The sequence below is a fragment of the Apaloderma vittatum genome, unplaced genomic scaffold (genome assembly GCF_000703405.1).
Source record: "Apaloderma vittatum isolate BGI_N311 unplaced genomic scaffold, ASM70340v1 scaffold26566, whole genome shotgun sequence".
Lineage (NCBI taxonomy): Eukaryota > Metazoa > Chordata > Aves > Trogoniformes > Trogonidae > Apaloderma > Apaloderma vittatum.
The window spans coordinates 1-20,902 of record NW_009721658.1 but is presented as its reverse complement, the minus strand read 5'-3'; the positions used below and the strand labels follow the sequence as shown (position 1 = coordinate 20,902).

At 39.1% G+C, this 20,902-nt stretch overlaps 1 protein-coding gene across 1 annotated transcript in view; it reads right to left on the bottom strand.

Moving 5' to 3' along the window:
• Nucleotides 1–20,203, bottom strand: part of LOC104275511 (nephronectin-like) — a gene marked incomplete at both ends in the record, with an annotated part of 33,137 nt that extends 12,934 nt beyond the window's left edge. The window contains 3 exons of the mRNA XM_009871484.1: nt 4,091–4,183; nt 12,611–12,661; nt 20,103–20,203. Of these exons, the coding sequence (XP_009869786.1) occupies nt 4,091–4,183; nt 12,611–12,661; nt 20,103–20,203 (245 nt within the window). The remainder of the gene's footprint in view (nt 1–4,090; nt 4,184–12,610; nt 12,662–20,102) is intronic.
• Nucleotides 20,204–20,902: the final 699 nt, after the last annotated feature.

The window sequence follows — 20,902 nt, the reverse complement described above, 5'->3', positions numbered from 1 at the left end:
ATTCCTGCTATTTATATACTCTGTCTGTGTGTTTCTTGTTCCTTAAGCAAGCTCTATTTTCTCTGGAACAGGTTCAGGCTAATGTTAGCAGTCAAAACATCAGCCATCACAACATACCTCTTGAATAAATACTGGTTACTTATCAATTGTGTATTTCAAGCAACATCTATAAAGACATCTCAGTATAAATGTCTATGCATCAGAAGAAGAAATAAGAAAACAGCTGAAGTTTCCTCTAAAAAAAATTGAGAACTAAAATGCATAAACTCAAAGGGTAATAAAAATAACACTTTTACATGATTTTTCATTTTAATAAAATACAATTTCTTTTAGATACTTGTAATCTCACACTGGAAGCCAAAGCCTGTTAAAATGTTTAAGAAATCCCTTTAATTTCTTTGTGGGAATGTCCACTCCTCACTGTCGTGCACTTGTGAATTCCATTGTTCAGCCACTTTAACTCCCATGCTGCCTGTACAGTCAGTGCAAAACCAGCATTCTTAATTTCAGAATAACACAAAAGAGTTCTGTACATAAAAGCAGACTGACTGTTTTGGGGACTACGGAAAGCAGGTCTATAATAGAAGACAGGCTGCTGATTGCAAGTATTTTACTTTTAAAGAAATTAATTGAAAATGAGAAGGGAGGGAAAAGACAGGAGTGCAATGCTGGGAAAACTGGATGTGACTTCCCTGACTCCTGTGTGGCACCACACGGGACCTCGGATAATGACCGACTTCAGCGCACGCTTAACAATGGGGCACTTATTCCTAGGAAGATGCAATGCACTCTGCTATTTTCTTTAATTAGCTGCTGCAGAAGACTCCAGCAGTCAGACCTTTTCTGCCTTTTTCTGCTTATTAGCTAACTTGGATCAGGCAACACAGAGGTCAAATATTCAATATCAAATTTACTCAGACTTTGAAAATGTAAAAAGCAGGGATCAGAAACCAAGTGAAAAATCAAACTGTTATCACCATACTATAAACAGTAGATCAGCTTTCATTTCCAGGAACTATCATCACACTACCGTATCAGACTTATGACAGAAGATTTGTATCTCTCTGGGAGAGTTTTGTTCACATCACTTTGTCTGATTAATCAACGGCTGCCAAATGCAGAAGTTAACAACCCTCATTTTCTTCAACTTCCAGCTTTCTGTAAATCACAGTTTTGTCTTTATCTGGCCTGATAAACAGCTTCGTTCTCACTTTACACAGGAACTCAGAAATAAATAAAAAGCAGAGGAAAGAAAAAAAAGTAAGTTACAACTGTGAGCTTGGTGGACAGTTAAGCCTTTTCAGAACACAGGCACGCAGCATGAAGGAAATACCATTGCTCTGCATGCTAATGACACTGCAGGTTCAGCTTTTGCACCACAGCCATCAGTCTGTTAGCCTCCAACCCCTTTGCAAGAAATTGTAGTACTGTTTCAAGCCGTGCAGGGAGAAGGAGCACACTGCCTGAAATACAGGACCACCTCACCCCTTCATGCTGTATTTCTCGTGTGATGGGCCAGGGGGTGGAATAGAAGTGCTTCGCTGTGCTGACCAGGTAGACTTGTATACAGTTGCTCATCTTCACAGGACAGGAAGAAGGCATAAGAAAAATGAAATTACCAGACCTTTGTAATATGCATTACTTCATCATTAAAAAAAAAAGTATTAAAAAATTTATATATCAAGTGCTGACAACAACTACACTACAAAAAGAGAAAGTAGCAAACTTTGCACCATGTTTCTGGAACAAGTAGAGTAAGAGGACAGTAAGTTACAGAGAAAAGGCCTTACATTCTTCACATGAAGACAATCTTTCCTAGCCATATGAAGTTAATCTCCATATGCTTCAGATTGCTAGCAAAAGTTTTCAACTATTCATATGTGTCTGTGGAAACAGGTCTTACTGAAGAGCAGGTATCAATTTTCTGACAAACATATTTTGAAAGAAATATTAGTTCCATTATTATCACTGTAAAATTAGAGAGCTGGCACAGGGTATTTTGTTTCAAGTTGCTCAGCTTTTTTTCTTAACTGGTTACAGGTGCAAACATGAGATCAAAAAGCTGTAAGGGAAACACTAAAGCCGCTCAAGAGTTTTGAACTCTTTGGGTAGAGCACATGGTTAGCTCTTGTCCAAAGTCACTGCACTTTAATTGCTGATGATAGAAACATAAAAAAGGAAGTACCAACTAGTACTGAGTTCTGGGTGACCGAAAGCGAGATCTAGATCACTACAACAGCTGCGGCACCACTGGAAAGGACAACCATCCAGGCATCATCATGCAGTCAGGGCTGCACAGTTCTGCTGTGAGGCTGGGTTCATCTCTTGGATTGGTGCTTGGAATACGGCTTGATCCATGTGGCCCATACACAGCTGGGAGGTACATCCTGCTCAGCAGTGCTTATGCTCAAAGAATACCGTTCACCAAGAACCTGAGCATACTTTACAGCCCAGCACCATTCACACATCCCAGGAAGACTTCCATCTCTGCAGGGGAACTCCCATCGTTCCTTCTCCCAAGACCATACTTTCTGTTATTAGTAATTATTATTCTAGAACAGAAAAATGGCCCACGGACTGGACAGGAGCTCTAATAAAGTATAACAACACAGGTCACACTTATCCTACGCGGTTTGCATTTCCTCCCAGCAAAAGCAGATTCCGCGTCCCTCATGCCCTTTCAGGTCTTATCCTAACATGTAATCAGCACATGGCAAGAACTCATAACCTTGATGCCAGGAACAGCCCAGGGGTCTCACCATGCGACAGAAGAGATACAGGCTGTGGTCACCTGTATCATGGTGAGCAGGCATCTCAGAAACCTCACACACATCTGCTGCGGCGACTCGGCCACCAACACCATGCAAGATTATTTCACTAATACTGCTTAAAAGGCTTCCTTCAATCACTTGTCACCACATTCTTTTTCTTCTTAAGCATTTAGTGGAAAGTGAATAGTTCAAGACTGCAGCCTCCAGTAATTTGCACACTACACTTTCGATATAGTTAATTAGCACATATAAAAACTGTTACACACACCTGTAACAACCATTTAGTTCACTGAACTGTTTTCTAAAAAAGTTCCAGACTGACCAAAACAGGGGTAGAATAATAAAATCATAACCATCCATTCTTTAAAATGCCATTCCAGAGTAAAGGGAAAAGGAGATGGGATAATCTGAGAGATGATAGAATAAATGAAACTTAAAACTCAAAACCACAACATTCATTTCCACATCACTCTGGGAATGATTAGTAAATCTGAAAATAAAGATGTATCTATTTTTAAGAAAATAATTCACCCTAAAATCAACATGCCAAAAAAAGTTTAGCAAACATCACAGTACATTTTTGAAGAACATAGCTCTAAATGTCACACTTTTCAACCAGACCTCCTAGCACTTTCAGAATGTGTATGCATTTTTTCTGTAGGCTGAAACAACTTGAAAAGAGAACGGTCTTACTGAGGTATCTTTGTATGTCTTAGGCATTGAAATCTAATAAATCATGTATTACAATTTTGTTTTAGACTCTATGATTTTTATACATGTTTTGGAGATGGTTTTTGCAAAAAAATACACAGTGAAACTATATTGAAAATTCAGCAAGACAACACTTCATGTTTCCAACCCTTAAGAATGCACAATAGTTTATTGTTACGTAGCTAGTTCGGGATTACAAACACAAAAAATGAGAATGCATTAATTTTATTTTATTTTTTTATTAAACAAGTATTATCTCGCTATCCAAACCTGAAAATTGTGACTTTATGAAAAAACAATCCTGACCGCAAGATTTAAATAATCTGATTCAGATTCAGGAGAGCATGTCAATACATAATCTACATTCACCTCACTGATTTCATCTTAATGAAAGCAGTTTTTCTGATTGCAGCATCATCTCACTGCAGATGTCATTCTCTCTTCGAACGTCATCCCCAATATCAGAATGGCTACAGCAGAAACAGAACCAGTATATGAGTTCATTACCCTACAAATCCAGGCAACACACATGGCATTTGAGGGGAGAGGGGTCAACACCACCTCTGTGATTTTAAGAAGAAATTCTTTCTTGGACTTCACTTTCTTACCTTGGTTGCAGGTTTTTCCAGTGTATCCCGGGTGGCACTTACACTTGTTTGGCCCAACGCATTCACCGTGTTTGCATCCCGGCTGGCATATGGCTGCAAATAGAGGAATACTCCTTATTTTTCCACTCCAGTCACAGCCGACAGCGCTTTATTTTGAAACAAATGGCAACAAATAGTACCCTTCGTTACAGGCTTCAACTGTTCAAACACCAGGTGCACTTGCAAAAAATAACCACTACCCCAATACATGCGGGAAGAGTGAGCAGGCTGGTTTTGTGCAACACTACCTTGCGCTGTTTCTGAGATATTAAGCCCCTTTAACACCTCATCAGCAAGCAGGCGCTGCGCCTTCACTTGCTCTACGTGTGTATGCACGATGATTCACGACATTAAGTTTGGTAAACCTGGAATACAGTCCAATATACATAGAAAATGTGCACATCAGTGTCACAGGCGAAATAAAAACAAAGCCACAGCTCAGTCACTTTTCAGTGGTAGCACAGATCCAGCTTTCACTGTTTTCAGCTACGATTACTGGGCAACACTCTTTACCCCCTTACTAAGAAACGTTTTGCCTCTTCCTTTTGGGTGTTCAGATTGTGACATGTGAATTACTTTTTTATGTTTGGTTTGGGTTTTTTTATTATTTTGGAGGACTGGGTAAAAGCAAAAGCAACACTGACTGCAATATGCTGCTTTACCACTTTACACCCAAGTCACTTCCACTCAGAACTTCTCAAGCGTTTATTCCCCAACCTGCTGTAGAGGTGTGGTCTCAGAATGTTAAATTATGGTCTATTCTGCTTCCAGAGTCAAATTGACTGGACAATTTCCCCAAATGGAGAATAAATACAGAACTCCAAGAAATAATACTTAGGAAGCCATTTTTTTGGTACTTCTCTCAATATAACACCAATCAAATTCATGAAACAAACTTTAAAATTTCAATAATAACGCAAGCATTTCTTTTGAATAAATATAACAATGCACAAATGCATTTCTACTGATGTAGGATTAGCTAAGCAGGAGTATTTTCAGAGCACAACGAATGCTGCATAACTCTGGAAACATTTTTACAACTGAAAATTTTAAACAACATGTCCAAGTCATTCTTACTAGAAATTTATTTCCATTACTAAACATGCTGTTTTGACCTACTGGAAAAGGAAAGTATTTATATGCTTGAAAATGTCGTTTGTCATTATATGACAAAATGCAGATGCAAAATTCTGGTGAACTTACTGCTTAAGCAAGATGGAGACAAATTAGACAGAAATCAGAGGGTGGCATAACTTGAATACCCTGTAAATCAGGATTTACAAACTTATCCTGGCTTTAAGTCTGTTTTCTAAACAGTATCGTTTGGCATTTGCAAAGTAACTAACTAGGTCCAGCTGTAATATTAATTAATCTGACAACAGGTTGTATCATAAAACTGGATGTATTAAGGATGTAATTTAAAAGAAATCTGTCAGAAGGCATTCAAAAATGTAGCTTGCATCCTAGCCAAGCTGTTCAACAGGGTTGAATTAAATGAAATTAAAACAGACACAAACAGACACAATCTTTTCTATAAGACTTAAAGAATCCAAAATCAGCAATTCCCACAAATGCATCCATAGAGGCAATGCTAGTGTAGAACGAGTTTGCTCCAGTTTTAGGACTGCATTTGCTCCTTATTATTAGGGCATTTTTTTTGGTTTAAATACATATATATATATATATGAACCATAATATTCCCCGAGAACATAAAATCTTCGTTTAAATCTACAGGACTGCTCTTGACAGATCTTCCTAACATAATGGTACAGCCTCTTTCTGAAAACTGTCTTAAGGAATATCTTTAATGTCAACAGAGAAGGATGTTTCTAGTTAACACAAGATTTTTTTCCCCATTAAACACTGTCCAGAAACACCGAAATGGGATTCAGATTCAGAAACACCTGTCAATTAAAGCATTAGGGAGAGGGGCTGTTTAGACTACTAACAGGTACTTCTCAAAAAGTATGCTCTTAGGTAATGGACAGATCTGACTGAAGAGCAACTGGTACATCATGAAAATCTCATAGAACATCGCACATGGGAACAATTACTGCTTTTTTAGCAGCAGTCATAACCACAAAAATAGATCTTTTTGGTGTAAAAGCCCATTTAGACATCCAGCTTATCTTCCTGACATCACAAACCTAAGTCTAATTAGAGGTGATGGCAGCAAAACCAACTCTCTGAAGATCAACTTCATGACTTTGAAGTCACTGGGGAAAAAGATTTGATCTAAACTACAGCAGAGAAACAGAAATTACTCTAAGTATGTTTTTGAAAGCTTCCATGAAATTTCAACTGCACTTCAGAGACAGTCCATATTGTGGAGTGGAGATACAGGCTAGGTAATAGTTACTCTAAAAAACACAAAGCACCCTGAGATCAGCTTGGTGTGAAGTGTTACAGTTCAGTAGCTGAACCTGTGGCAACTTTAGTTTAGCTGACTTTTTTAAAGTCTTGGTTGCACCTTCAATTGCATAGACTGTAAATTAGCAGCAGCTCAGATACAGGAAAAAAAGATCTCACACTTGAGAAACAAAAAGCTTTATAAAATTCAGTAATGAAATAAATATTTTTGTTTCATCTAGAAGTGTTCCTCTAATTTAGAAGGTCAAATATGTTTTTGTTAGGAATCAGAATTTTGCTTAATTCCCTGTTAACTGACTAGGTTACTACAGAAAAAAATATGTATTAGCTTTTGTTTAAAATAAATTATATACAAGTGTCTACAGATATTAAACATGTAAGATACAGATATTAAATACTTAGCATAGGCCTTGTTATTAAATCAAGCAGTTGGATCTGTGGTATCTTCAAGAGATCATCTAGTCCAGTACATCTCAACAAACTGAGCTTCAAACTACGCAGAATTTAATGTCTTGTATGACATATAGGGGGGTAACTCCTGATCTAGTGTACCTTCTAGTCTCAAAATCTACTTAAGAAATGCACTTAAACCACATGACAGATAGTTCTCCCTTGTGCTTTTAAAAATCTCGCTTAAAGGAGATCTCAGCCCATCAGCAATCTACAGCTCAAATATCTCTACTACCACAGACAAAGTTCTCTAATGATTATCAAGCCACTATCCATAAAATCAAAGCCATCATAAAATGCTTTCTTTGTACATGAAACAGGTATTTGGAAATCTACATGTGCTACCAAACACTGTACTTTAAGAAATCCTACTTATTAGAGTACATTCTGTGTACTTTGACTACCTACGTTATGCAACTTACACATAGCTGCTGAAATGCCACACAACGTTACAACTGAAACATTTCTATAGAGGAAAGCGCTCTGCAGTAAGCTTACCAACATCTGTAGCTCAGCCAACACCACACATAAATCCTACACTGCTTCCCATCAGGAATCAAGCCGCCCTCACCAAGCAACCTGTGTATCCTCCCATTAGCTTGACTGGCGCTTTGCACAGTGCTCACGACTTAAGAAGCTTGTTCGGGCAAGTGTGCACACCTGGCAGGGATTCCAACAGGGACACCTACGTGCCCTTCCCACTGACCTCTACCAGCATCACCAGGCCCAGAGAGGTGGGCTGCCTCCAGCTAAGCCATCTGCAAATACTCCTTTCTCTAGAGCAGATACGCTCGCTGACTCTAGAAGGGTGCTGTTTGAACATGGACAACAACGAGATCCAGGTATAAAAATAAGCTTGAGACTGACTTTCAGCATTTCTTTTAATAGCAGGCAATTCTTTCAGCTGTTTGGTATGAGTCTAGGCACACACTATGTACGCTGATGTCACTGTTTTATTCTCTTTGAATTTTCCACTCCCTTCCTTGCAAATTCCAACAGAACAGTATTTCAGTTGCTCTGTTCACACACAAACACGTGGAGTTTATCCATTCTTTTAACGCAGTTAGACTCATGGGTAGTGGGAAGAAAAGACTCCCAACTAATACTCTTTGCACCTTGGCAATTAAAAAATTCCCCCACAACTGACCACAACAACCAATAGAACATCATTTCCCTCTGACTAACTCACATTGACAATAAGCCACATCCATGGACTTCCGTCTACTACATAACACTTACTTCCCTACTAGGCAAGAAGGAAACGTAGAGAGCGGAGAGTTACACTAGACTGAGAAAATTTTTCTCTTACACACTTTGGGCAATGAAGTCCAGAAAAAAAGAGTCTGAAAAGGTTGCCAAAACAGAAAGAAAATCTTTGTTCTTTATAATAGTAACTGTTTTAAACAAATTTGACAGTGCACTTGTATAGGCAGGTGCCACTAAAAACAAGATTGACAATTTATTGTTGAATCAAGAACAAAGACCTGCCATTTCTCCACGGATTCACCTCTGTAAGCATTTAAACCGGCACTCCCATTGGGTAGTATTGCGAGCCTGAGATAGAAAGACATCCTAACCACAGCTATTTTCATCTTTAGTCAGCTGCTGCTTATTTACCTAGGCCATAGAATAAACTGCAACTAAATCTTCCATTTCATCTTGTTGCCCAATTAATTCAAGATGTATTATCAAATAAACACTGGTCTCATGATTATTTATTTCAGTCTGATAATTTTAAATTCTTTTGGGGAGGCAGATGTGAAGACTTGCTCTGTTTTGATTCCCACCAACTTCAAGGAGTCAAGGAAGTATCCTAAAGCCTTTTATTTGGCCATAAATCTAAAAGAGCATCTATTTTAAAGGTTGGTAAGAACTACCTTTTCCTCCAAAATAAGATTATAAACACCACATTTTATGTCTCACTTAAACTTGGAGACAAATTAAACTTCCTGTAAAAATAACATAAAGAATGGAAACATGAATGAGTGGTTTGGGTTTAGGGTTGGGTGAGGGAAGAAAGAATTTCTGGTGAATCATAGAATCATAGAATGGCCTAGGCTGGAAGGGACCTTAGAGATCATCTAGTCCAACCTCCCTGCCATGGGCAGGGACGCCTCTCAACTAGATCAGGCAACACATGGGGACCGAATGGGAAATGTATGTGCTATTAAGCACACGTTATGCTTGTGTAAAAGCCAGAAGCCACCAATCTTTCCAGTCACTACTAGCTGCTGGCGGTGTCTGAGTACGACTCAAAGATTCTTAATTATTACTTTTTAATTGTGGCATAAATACCATAAATGAAAACTGTATTCAATCAATTCATTATGGGTCGATAATGTATGGGGCTCTAAATTCCATCTGTATGTTCTCCCTGCAGAACTGCTTTGGAAGTGCCACTGAGGTTTTGTCAGTTCCTCTGCACTAACTGCCCACCTTTTGAGGGCATGAGTGACTACCACATACTGTCCTCTCTATTCCTTCTCATCTATAATTTTAAAATTAATAATTTATTTCTTGATCACCAAACACTGTCTGATGGAGTCCCAGCCAGATGGTTGCACTACGTGGTTCCTACTTGCTTAACTCCTCCTTTTCATTTGTGGCCAACAATGGATATCCCTGAGCTTTCTTAGTGGAGTATCTTTATTGATTTAACTCTTCTTTGGTTTTCCAACATTCCTAGCTGCACTTTTTCAGCAAAACAGCCTTGAGTATAACTCTGTGTATAATTCTTACAGTCTTTTTTGTTTGTTTGTTTTGCCTCTTAATTTCTATTCCTTAATAGTTATTTCTTATTCCTTACATTTTCTTTCTTGCATGAATTCCCAAAAGAGGGTTTCATTGACATAAATTGCCCTCAAAGTCTTTAATTGCTCTTTCTGTACCCCTCCACCCAAATCTGCCTCAAAATATCAGACTGCAGATGTCCAACCTGCACTTGAACTTCTATTTTCACCCTTCTGAAGTGTAAAAATATGCCTAAGAACACCTGCATCTGAAACAAACTATGCCGGCCATCTGTCTGAAAGGCCTTGCTTCTGCCCTCTCTCCCCAAATAACACGTAGCCCCTTATTTATTCTGACGCTAAACCCTGGCTCCTTAAAATCCCCAAACACTAATAATCTGTGCATCAGCCCAGAGATGATTACGTACTCTTCAGCTTCATGAACCTTTACTGGAGTCTATTCACAAACCTTTACTGGAGTCTATTCACAAACCTTTACTGGATTCTTTTACACTGCTCAGTGCAGAACTGACTTCCAGTCTTAAGACTGCTACTTACAGTTCCCCTAGTGCCGCCTTCTCCTAAAACTGGCTCCTGTTTTCCTGTGGTGCTAACAGACCACAATCTCAAGCTCCACACTTCTCTTCCTCAGAGCCAGCTGCAGCTCATGTCTCTCTCTTTCTATTTGCTTTTTGCAATTCTTTGCAAATTATGCAATTGCATAAAGAGGCGCTCGGGAAAAATAAATCTGCCTTATTCACAGTAATTTGAATTAAGGATCCCCAAGGCATGAGCTAATTTGTAACATGAATCTCTGTAGGTCTTTTAGAGTTACATATTTCATTTTTGTTCTGTTCAACTACATACAAATTCAGGCGAATGCATAAAGCTTAAGCTACCACACAGTTACCAGTAGGTGGTAAAAACATGTCATACCCATAACTCACATTACAAAATTACTTCTGAAAAAATAACTTTGCTTCCTAAATAAGCATACTAGCAGTCATAACATAAATCTCTACAGAGCTTAATAAGTCTGACTAGGGCAACTGCGTTTTAATTTTCAGATAATTTCATTTGCAAAACATTCCTTACTCTGTTTTTTTAAAGATGATATATGTCTTTGGCCAACTCCTCTAACTAGAGATTGATTATGTCATTAGATAAAATGGTAATATCCAATGCCTGAATATTTCATTCACAAATTACTTGCACTTACTTCTAACATTTGTGGTAACAAATGTTACCAAAATGCATGCTTAAGCTTCCGTCTAAAACATACAGTTCCATTAAGTAAGCAGAACCTAATTTTTCATGCACAACTACTACACTTGCCCGGGTAAATCAGTTGCTCAGTTCGCACACATGATTCTGGTAACAGCACATTAAAATGATAAACTGCAACCAGCGTGGGCAATTCATTGCAGGAAATTCTTTGCTTGGCTCTGACTGCTGCCAAATGTGTTTCTTAAATGGCAGAGACAGATCCAGACCCTGGTTCACAAACACCTTGCTATTCAAAACAGCACTTAAAAGCGTGCATAACTTAAGCATGGCCAACAGGAATTGGTAGGATTTAATGAGCTCAGTGAAAGTTACTCCAATGCTTATGCACCTAAATACTCTTTTTCAAAATGAGTGAAAATTTGATCTAACAAAACACAAAATTAGAAAAAGCAAAAAAGCATATCATTGAACACGGTGCTGACAACAATGACAACAGCGAGGTCGCAGGTTCGATTCCCGCTCGGTCCCCATGTGTTGCCTGGTCTAGTCAAGAGGTGGCGTCCCTGCCCATGACAGGGAGGTTGGATTAAATGATCTCTAAGGTCCCTTCCAGCCTAGGCCATTCTGTGATTCTCATCTTTGCATTTCAAGTGGCTCGTGACAGTTGGCCACCTGAACCTTTGTGTGTGCCCACCAAATTCCAGCAGGCAGGAGCTGGCTAGCAGGAGTGTCTCAGTGTGGTGGCAGAAGACAAACTGGGCCCTACTGCTATTTTCATAGAATCATAGAATGGCTGGACGGGACCTTAGAGATCATCTAGTCCAACCTCCCTGTCATGGGCAGGGACACCACCTCTCGACTAGACCAGGCAACACATGGGGACCGAGCAGGAATCGAACCCGCGACCTCGGTGTTGGTCCTTGTTGTCAGCACCCCGCTCAACCCACTGATTAGAACATAAGACGCACTGGCTTCAGCAGAGTAACTTCTCTATCGCCGTAACAAAGCTGACTCTCAGGGACGGGTGAAGAGCTGATTGCTTCGCTCCTCCTTCCACAGACCGGTCCTCCCACCACAGGGGTAAGTAAAGACCTCCCAGTTCCTAAGCAGCCGCAGACTACAGCCCTGGGTAAAAATGCAAACGAGCGTTGATTTCACTTTGGTCTAACTCACCAGGTTGTGCGTGCCTGGAGAACAGGGGCTGTAAATTTTCCCCGTTGTGGGAAGGCTGACCTGTGGTGGAGGTGTGAAGCAGGCAATGGGGAGCAGCGAGTGCTTCAGGTACCCCAAAATCAACCAAAATAACCCCCAAATAACCTTCCAGATTTCAATACAGTTGAAAAGCAAATTAGGCCTCCAAAGTCCGACAGCTTGTAAATATGATGCTGGGAGTATAAGCAATTCGCAGGAAGGAAAAAAACATTGCCTGGGGCTTCCGGGTAAAATAAAGAAAAAGAGTGAAAAGAAAAAAGTGCAATAGTTTTGAAAACAAGCATCTCATCGAATAAGTGACTGAAATAAAATGGCCCTGTTAATTTCCTTCCCCCTTCATCTTTTCCAAATCAAATGTTTAAAAAAAAATAATAAAATAACATCTACATCTTCTTGTTACATATTATAGCTTTCATGTGAACTTAGCACTTAGAGGCCATAACTCTAAGTCATAACCTTGCCAAAATTATTTCAAGAAATATGTTCAGCTAACCTTTGGGCTGGCACCTTAGGCTGGCTATTCTCTGCCTTAAGACGTAGAAAGCTGCAAAACAAATATCCAAAAAAAAGAAATTCCAGCTTTTTTTTGCTTTTTTTTTTTTCCTGTAAGGAGGATGGACTTGGCTGGGGTTTTTATCAACTTGTTACATCCCTGGAGTCTTACACACATTCAACATTCAGAGTTTTTCTGAAATAAAAAAAAAATTCTGGTACACATTTAAAAATGGAAATACTTTACATCAGTATTTCATTATGAGATTTAACAAACACATTCTGATACATAAGAGTAATTATATATAATGACGTAATGCTATTCTTATTCAAGCAACTAAGGAGCTACACTTTGTCATGGTTTTTATGGTACCTAGTTGTAAAAATTCTCTTGTTTCACGGTTCAGGTTCAATGTTTCCATTAACAGAACAAAAATGCTTTTCTTAAAGAGACAGTATCCTTGTACGTATTTCAATGCTGCGTTGCCATAAAGCAAACATAAAGGGTTCAGCACGTGGATGCTAATTTGAGTGTAACTAAAATTACACCCATTTATAAGTACCTGAACATCTGCAACTAATAAACATGCTGGCATATAAATTTACTTGTCATTTTTATAATGTTTAAATTTTGAATGTCATTTAAATTAAAACTAATGCTTAGAGACCTTTTTAGGTCTTACTACCATATGAAACTAGATACGCTACAACAGTTAAATGAGACAGAAACATAGATTTATGTTTCAGGCTTATTTTAAATCCATTTATTTGCCAGTAACATTAATGCTAGCAGCACAGCTTGTTAGGCTACATAGCCTTATTATAAAAGACTGAGACTCAAGCAACAGCAGCTCTTTGTATTTTATGTAGTATGTGACTAACATTTACGAGTTCGCTATAATTGCAACTTGTATTGATTAAATTAGATTTAACCAGAAAGTCCTTTGTCAGTTGTCACAGTCGACAGTGGCTCCCTAAGTTGTTGTTGGGCTTTCAGAGAAGGTCCAAATATGAACATACTACTGTCTTAAATGGTCAAATCATGTTATGGTTGAGTTTTCCTCAGGAAAAAAATGGACTGCAAAACTGTGATTCCACACATAGAGTGCAGGAGGGCTGTAGTGGGGGAATGGAAAAGGATACTGTATCTTTAACATAGTAAAGTCGTAACTGTTTTAAAAGCATAAAGCTAAAATGAAAAAAAAAATCTAAAACTAATAAGAAAACAACTGAATAAAAATAGCAAAACCTCATTTTTTCTTGCATAGCAGTATTAAAGCGGTATTGCAATTCTGTATAAAATGGTGCGTTGTTGTTTTTTTTAAAAGCACCAGGGATACACAAAACCACTGGTAATTTTGTAAGAAGCAGACATGTTGCCTATCAATATTAGATGAACTTTGTCAACAAGAAACATTAATATAGTCTGCATTCTTGAAACCACAAATTAAGTAACAAAACCCTTAATGATTTTAAGGAGGTTTCTACAAGTGGGTCAGCCTCCTGGAAGCCGGTATTTTCACAGCTCACTATTGACCAAATCTTGGGTTTATATTTGTACATCTTAGACTATACAGAATTGCCATTTCCACTGAAAGCATTGGTACGTGCCAGCAACAGAAGTCCTATGCAGCTCACGGCCTCTTCTCCCATTGATGGATGAGATGACTCGTGTGGGTAAACACTTATCAACATCGCCATTGGTTATACAAAAGCTCCTTCTAAACATCAATGAGAGCACGGCCACCTCTTCCTCCCCCTCCCACCACCTTGCACCTCTGTGAATAGGTTGCGCAGTGCTGTTACACAGCAGTAAAGCTCATTAGGAGAGGAGCAGCAGCAGCAAAGGCACTCTGAAGTTTCGTTGTAAGAAGGCAGCAGCATGCACCGTTCCCAGCAAAGCACGTGGATATGCCTGCATCCGCTAGAGCAGCTTCTACAAACTCCTCCCTCTCTCTTGCAGGTCCTCCGAAGAACCTCCTGAAACAAGATGCTTTCTGCTGGGTTTGGCTAAATCTAAACACTAACCTGACAGCCCTCAATTGTCATTTTTTAATGATGCAGCGCTAAGGGGAGGCGTAAACTGATGGCTTGACCTATGCTTTTACTAATAGGCTCTTCTACTTTCTTGCTTGCTCTGTCCCTAGGCTTTTAAGCCAGTTGCTGTGGTTTTAGTGTAAGGTGGTGGGAAACAACTTTGCTGATCTATTCTGGTTTTGCTCCCTAGGTAGAACACTCAAACCTCAGCACAGGAGGTAACCAAATGGAGTTACAACAGACGGATGCTCTGAAAGAGCACATTCATCTTCACAATTGCTTCCCATGACAGGCTACAGACTTCATTATCCGTTAAGGAGAATTCAACACTGAAATGAATGGAGTAATTAAAGAACATCACTACCTCTAAAATACAGGTTCAGTGGGATTTTATTCCCGTCAATCATCTTCTGTAGGTCAAACTTTCTGTCCACCACGAGAGTACGCTCTGCTGACTCCAACAGTCACACAGACTCATGCCAAGAGAGGATCTTACAGTAGTTCTGCATCCTTTCATAGAAGCTGCAGACCCAACCTCCTATTTTTTATGTACGTGAATAGAGCAGAAGGAACAATTTTTGCCATCACCTCTAGCAAAGGAGTTGTCCAAACTGTAATCCAGAATGGGAATTCACACTGTTCTATATCACTTTTCTTTAAAAAAATCTTGCCTAATCTTTCAAATCTATGTTAAATTACTATCTCTTTCTACAGTTTTTGGCTGTTAAACTGCAGCTGAGATTTGGAAACAAAAGGCAGTCTACATCTATAGGGTACCTTGACTACACATAACTAGCATACAAATCAATTACAAATAGACATGCAGCCAAGTACAAAGCAGGTGTATTTTGTCCATGAAAGACACGTGCATGTGGAAACCATTTTTACAGCTTTTGAAAGAACTACAGAGATATTTGTCAGCCAGCTAAAAGCAAGGCAAGCAGGCCATTAGTTCTAGGAATAACTTTCAGGGAACTAGGATGGATTAGTGGCAAAACCATCTACAAAGAACTATTTTTCAGATAACCCCTAGCATGGCCTGTTGAAAACTGGAGGGAAGAACTTTCACTTTCATACAAAGAATAAAAAGCATCACATTGCTGCTTCACACAAGTCTCTGCATGAAATGAGTGCATCTCTTAACCCATATTTTAGTTTTCTGTTAGGCTAACCAGGTTCCAGAGCTCAGTATGTGAGTGTACATTCACAGCTGATTTCTCTACACGAGATTATCAGTGAGGGTCAACCCACAGCGCTTCCGAGGACTTTCCTGCTGCTTGGGCTACCTCTGACTTAGCAGAAGCACTTGGACAACAAGGCCCAGAGTACCCTTTCCTTGAGAAACACCCAGGAATGCTATCACAGATGTATCACATTAGGAGGATAAGATGACAGGCTTCAGCAGATCTCCCTGACTACAGCAGCTAGAATCCAGGAACACTCCTCTTCCCCCATGTATTTCAAACAATGACCATTAATGCTGAATAACACATTACAAACAAAAAAAATAAAAAAGTTGAATTAACTTCCCAAGGCATTTTTTTTCTGCTGACACACAGAAAAGTGTGCTTGTGCAAGACGCGTGCAATGATGCATGCCCTGACTTCGTCTTCCCTGTATACTTTAAAACCTAGTGAACAGGTTCTCGGGTAGGACAAAACACTCAGTACCACAGATGCAGTTGACTTACAATGCAAAAAGACTTATGAATTAAAAATGCATTGCTGGTATCTGTCAAAAATACTCTCTCATAGAAGTCAACACTCCCTACTCTGAGACAAGAAATCCAGAAGAAACTCTACCCTCACTTCTGCTCTGGGTTATAGTTTTGTTGTGTACACAACAATAACATAGAAAAATTCCAGACAACAGCCCTGTTTTTACACACATCAGATATTCATTGTGTGATTACTGCCATTCACAGCTACTATTCCCACTAGTACTTCCTGAAGGACAAGTAAATCCTGCAGGCTGGGCAACAACGTGGGATTTTTGGACTAATTTCAATTGTGTTATTTAACATCTAACTTAAAAGTACTAATGCTGTGACTTCATCACTATAAAGAGTCAGTTCTACTGATGATGAGATTACTTCATATGAACCAAGAGTTGTACTTAAATAACATTGCTGCTGCTTGCAAATTAGCCATTCTACGCACCAGGTTTAACTAATAAACCTGGTTCATATACTAGATCAAAATCTCAGACAGCCTACTTTGTTACATTAATGATGGAATATAATCATCTTTCTAAATCTAGGTTAGGCCACTAAATAAGTGTGGATGGATTTTCAGTTTAGAAGGACTTAGAATTGGCAATGAATTTAATTATGTTTGCTCAGACTCTTTGAAAATGTGGCTACATTTGCATCAGTCTCAAAATAGATCTAGTTCCCTAAACATGGGTCTCACTTCGGTGTTCACAACCTGCAAGAAAGATTAAAAAAAAAGAAAAAACCCAATCCAACCTGTTTTAGAGGTTTCAAATTTTCTGGTTATTTCAGTTGGAGAGAAACCTCCTAAGTTCATTCACTGGAATTGGAAAGGGCATTTGGGAAGGCAATTTCATGTCACTGAAGAGAGAAAATTTCTACTGGGTGAGATGTTACAGCTGACACTGACAGGCTTTGGAAGGAAGTTTACAGACAGATCAGACCTACAGGCACTTCCTTACACGTGCAAGCCTTGATTGGTGCAATTTATTAACAGGAGACAGAAGACATTTTGAAGGAAGAGTGTAAATTAAAGGAGGAGCCTGATTTCAACTTCATCCTACATGTTTATAAGAGCAATAAAGACAGCTGAGTTATGCTGACTTGTGTTACTAAGCAGCAGTAAGCACGATTACGCTCTGTGTGTGCTCCTTCGTCAGTCAAAGGGACATAAAAGGAATTACCACGCCACGCTTCACAAAAGCCGGTTTAGCTAACATGGTTCAGTTCCCATGCACAACCGTATGCATGGATTATGGATGGAGGACAGAGCACTAAGATACCAGGGCTCAATGATTTTATGACAGTCTGACATGTATTTATGGTGCTCATGTAGGGGACAGGATTAAAGAGGCTCGCCTTTCTCAACAGAGAAAGCAGGAAAAATAATTGTGTACTTGGCTTTCTGCAAAATTTTCAGTGATATTCCTTTGTACAGTAAAACATTCAAGTTTTCCTTTGATGCCAGGAATGCTGCCTTCTGTGTCAGGTTAATCCCTAATACCAAATGCCACATTCCCAAGGTGGAGAGCTGACTACAGATTTTCTGTTTGGCTGCAAGCACTAGAAAGATTCACTTTTATTTAGTGTAATCTCCCACTCTGTGATATGACTGGAATTTTCACCACCCACAACTGGAGCATATTTTCTTGTTTTATTTTGCTAAGAGTTTGACCCCCATTTGAAAACTAGAAGGAGCTGTGTAGTTTCTAATAAGGTCTTCACTCAAGTATCTGAGATCCTTCTGAACCAGAGATTCAAAAATTATCGGCACCTACTAAGAGAAAAAAAGTGGGGAAAAAATGCGTTTAGACACCTAAGTGATAACTTCACTCATTTGAAAGTCTGGTCCCAACTAGTGGAGGTGACCACATAAAATCCAGCTCTGCACTACCTGGAAACTTGCATGGAGAACAAATCTGTGAATCATGAACTAAAATGCACTGGAAGGAGGCGAGAATTTTGGCACTACGAATGACCTTATTCTCAAAATTCAAAGAATAAAAATAAAAAAATACTTTCTGTGTATTACTACTTTTGTCTGTTTTCAGCTTTGAATTATGAATCTTTTGATAGTATTGCTTTATGCTATTCCTGTCTCCTGAGATCATAAAAATACAGCCCCAAATCAAAATTTCTAATAGTGAGAGCTGCAATTTATGGTCACAACATAAGGCCGCAGTGAGACCCTTTAATGTTTTGGGGGGTCTGGGGTTTGTTCTTGATTGCTTTTTGGGGGTGTTTTCTTCAGTGGTGGGGGGGTGGGGTCTTTTTAACAACATAAGTAATTGATATTTGCCACTTAAGACTTTATGGTCTTAAACTTTTAAATGCTCAATGATTTTTCAAATAAAACTGTTATAAAAGATGAGGACAGATTCTATCATCTCTGGAGTAGCCTCCATCAACCTACTTCATATTCTCCTTGGATGGAGCCTTGAGTATCATGATCTAGTTGAGAGGCGTCCCTGCCTATGGCAGGGAGGTTGGACAAGATGATCTCTAAGGTCCCTTCCAACCTAGGCCGTTCTATGATTCTATGATTCCTCCTCTATAAACAATCACCTCAAGGAAAGGACTACTTGTTACCAATTAGAACTCTAAAAAACATAATGATTCATGGTATTGCTTGAGAGATATCAACCTAAGAACTCTGCATCAAAAAACAGTATCAGGGATGTTATGTTGCAGAAGTATTTTACATATCTCTTTTACCAGTCATCTTACATACTTACTAAACCTTTTGGGCTTTTAATACACTTGTGAAGGAAGAAGCCAGTTTTACTGTTTACAAATTTGAACAAAACCTTTGCTGAGAGTCTACAGTTCCGTTGCCAATGCTATTTCTGTCTTTTGCCTATTTGCCACCTGCAGTTACTGCCCTGCACACTAAGTAACTTACAGTATATAATACTCCTTTTACTTTAAAAATGGACTGGCAGAAAATTACCTAGTTTGCAGACATTTGCATCAAAATGAAAAAAAATGAAGATCAGTATTTATAGGTTCACTCCTGCAAGAACTTAAAGGACATCACTCATGCGTGCACTGTTAAAGACATGAGCGAGTGATCCCAGTATCAAAGGCCGTCATTTTAACAAGCTGAGGCCCCTGTGACACTCCTAACAATTTCAGCTCCTACACAGTGCTAGCTGCCACCATGGAATACCCTTTGAATATGTAGTTAATGATGAAAACTTATCTACTTGGTTATCCTGGAATTATATCACAGATTCTAGATAGAAGTGAGAATCTCAGAAATATTTCTCTTCACGTGTGACTCACTAAAAGGATGCTGTCAGGCAGATTTATTCCCTTAGTTTGGGGTTACCGAAAGAATGTTTGACATTAATATTAACCAGAAATTCTCCACTGACTTTCTAAGTGAAATATCAATAATTTGGGTTTCCTTCTCGGATGCAAACACTCTCGTCCTCCAGTGCTTGTAACATGACACTGTGGCGTTACATTAGACCAGACCATGAATGAAGTGGAAGCCAAACAGAAATTACCAAATTCTCATTGCCCTAACTAAAGTTTACTTTAGTTGATTGCAATCATTTTTAGTAATGTTAATAACAGGTCACATTTTAACGTGACAACATCCTTCTAAGTAAGTCAGACTTGCACGTGCAAAAGCCTAAGCCCTGCATCGTAAGAATGTGTGAACACGTGAAAGACGTGACTAGGTGTGTACAAGCCTTTTCTACAAGTGACTAGAAGCCCCAGCAGCACTGATACTCACGTTGGCACTGTCCCCAGGACAATCGGGCCCAGCCCCAGCAGCAGTCAATTCTACTTCCAAATCGACACAATCCTGTGGAGGAGATTATTTGTCTGGGCCACCTGAACAAGACAGTTCAAAAAAGTCTGGTGAAACATTTTGAAAGTAGCTAAAATTATTCTAGATTAAGTAAAACAGAAGACAAAGACCAGCAAAAACCTCTCCTGCATGGATACATATCCTATTAAAAAAGAAAAAAGAAAAAAAAGAAAAAAACCCAAGAAACACTAACTGCTCTAATTTGCATCTATAATATTTATTAATATGATATTATTAATACTTTGTTGAGCTCAGAAAATGTAAACGAGTATAGGTGAAGAGGGGAAAAGATAATTAGGGCAACTTTGTAAAGCCTGAAAACCCCTGGCGTGCTTTGCCGTGTGCTCGCTGCTGCCACTTTCAGGCTGGTATTGAAAAATTTCAGAAGTCTGAAATGCAGAATTCATAACGTGGAACAAATCACCATCATAAAGTTTCAGCATTGGTTTATCTCACAACATAGGGCAAAATTTTTCTCACTGAAACATTAAAGGAAAAACAAAACACAACAAAAGCTTCCTGAACAGATAAACCTACGTTAAGTACAAAAGGAGAGCTGTAGTCTTCCCTCCGTCCAAGGAAAATTTACCACCGTCCCAAGCGATTACAAAGCATTGACATAAATGGTTTGTGGTTTTTAGTGACAAGCCCAAACCGCGCGAACACTGCACCTGAACAAATCCTGAAAAGAAACCCTTGGGGAGGGGAGCCGGCCGACAGAT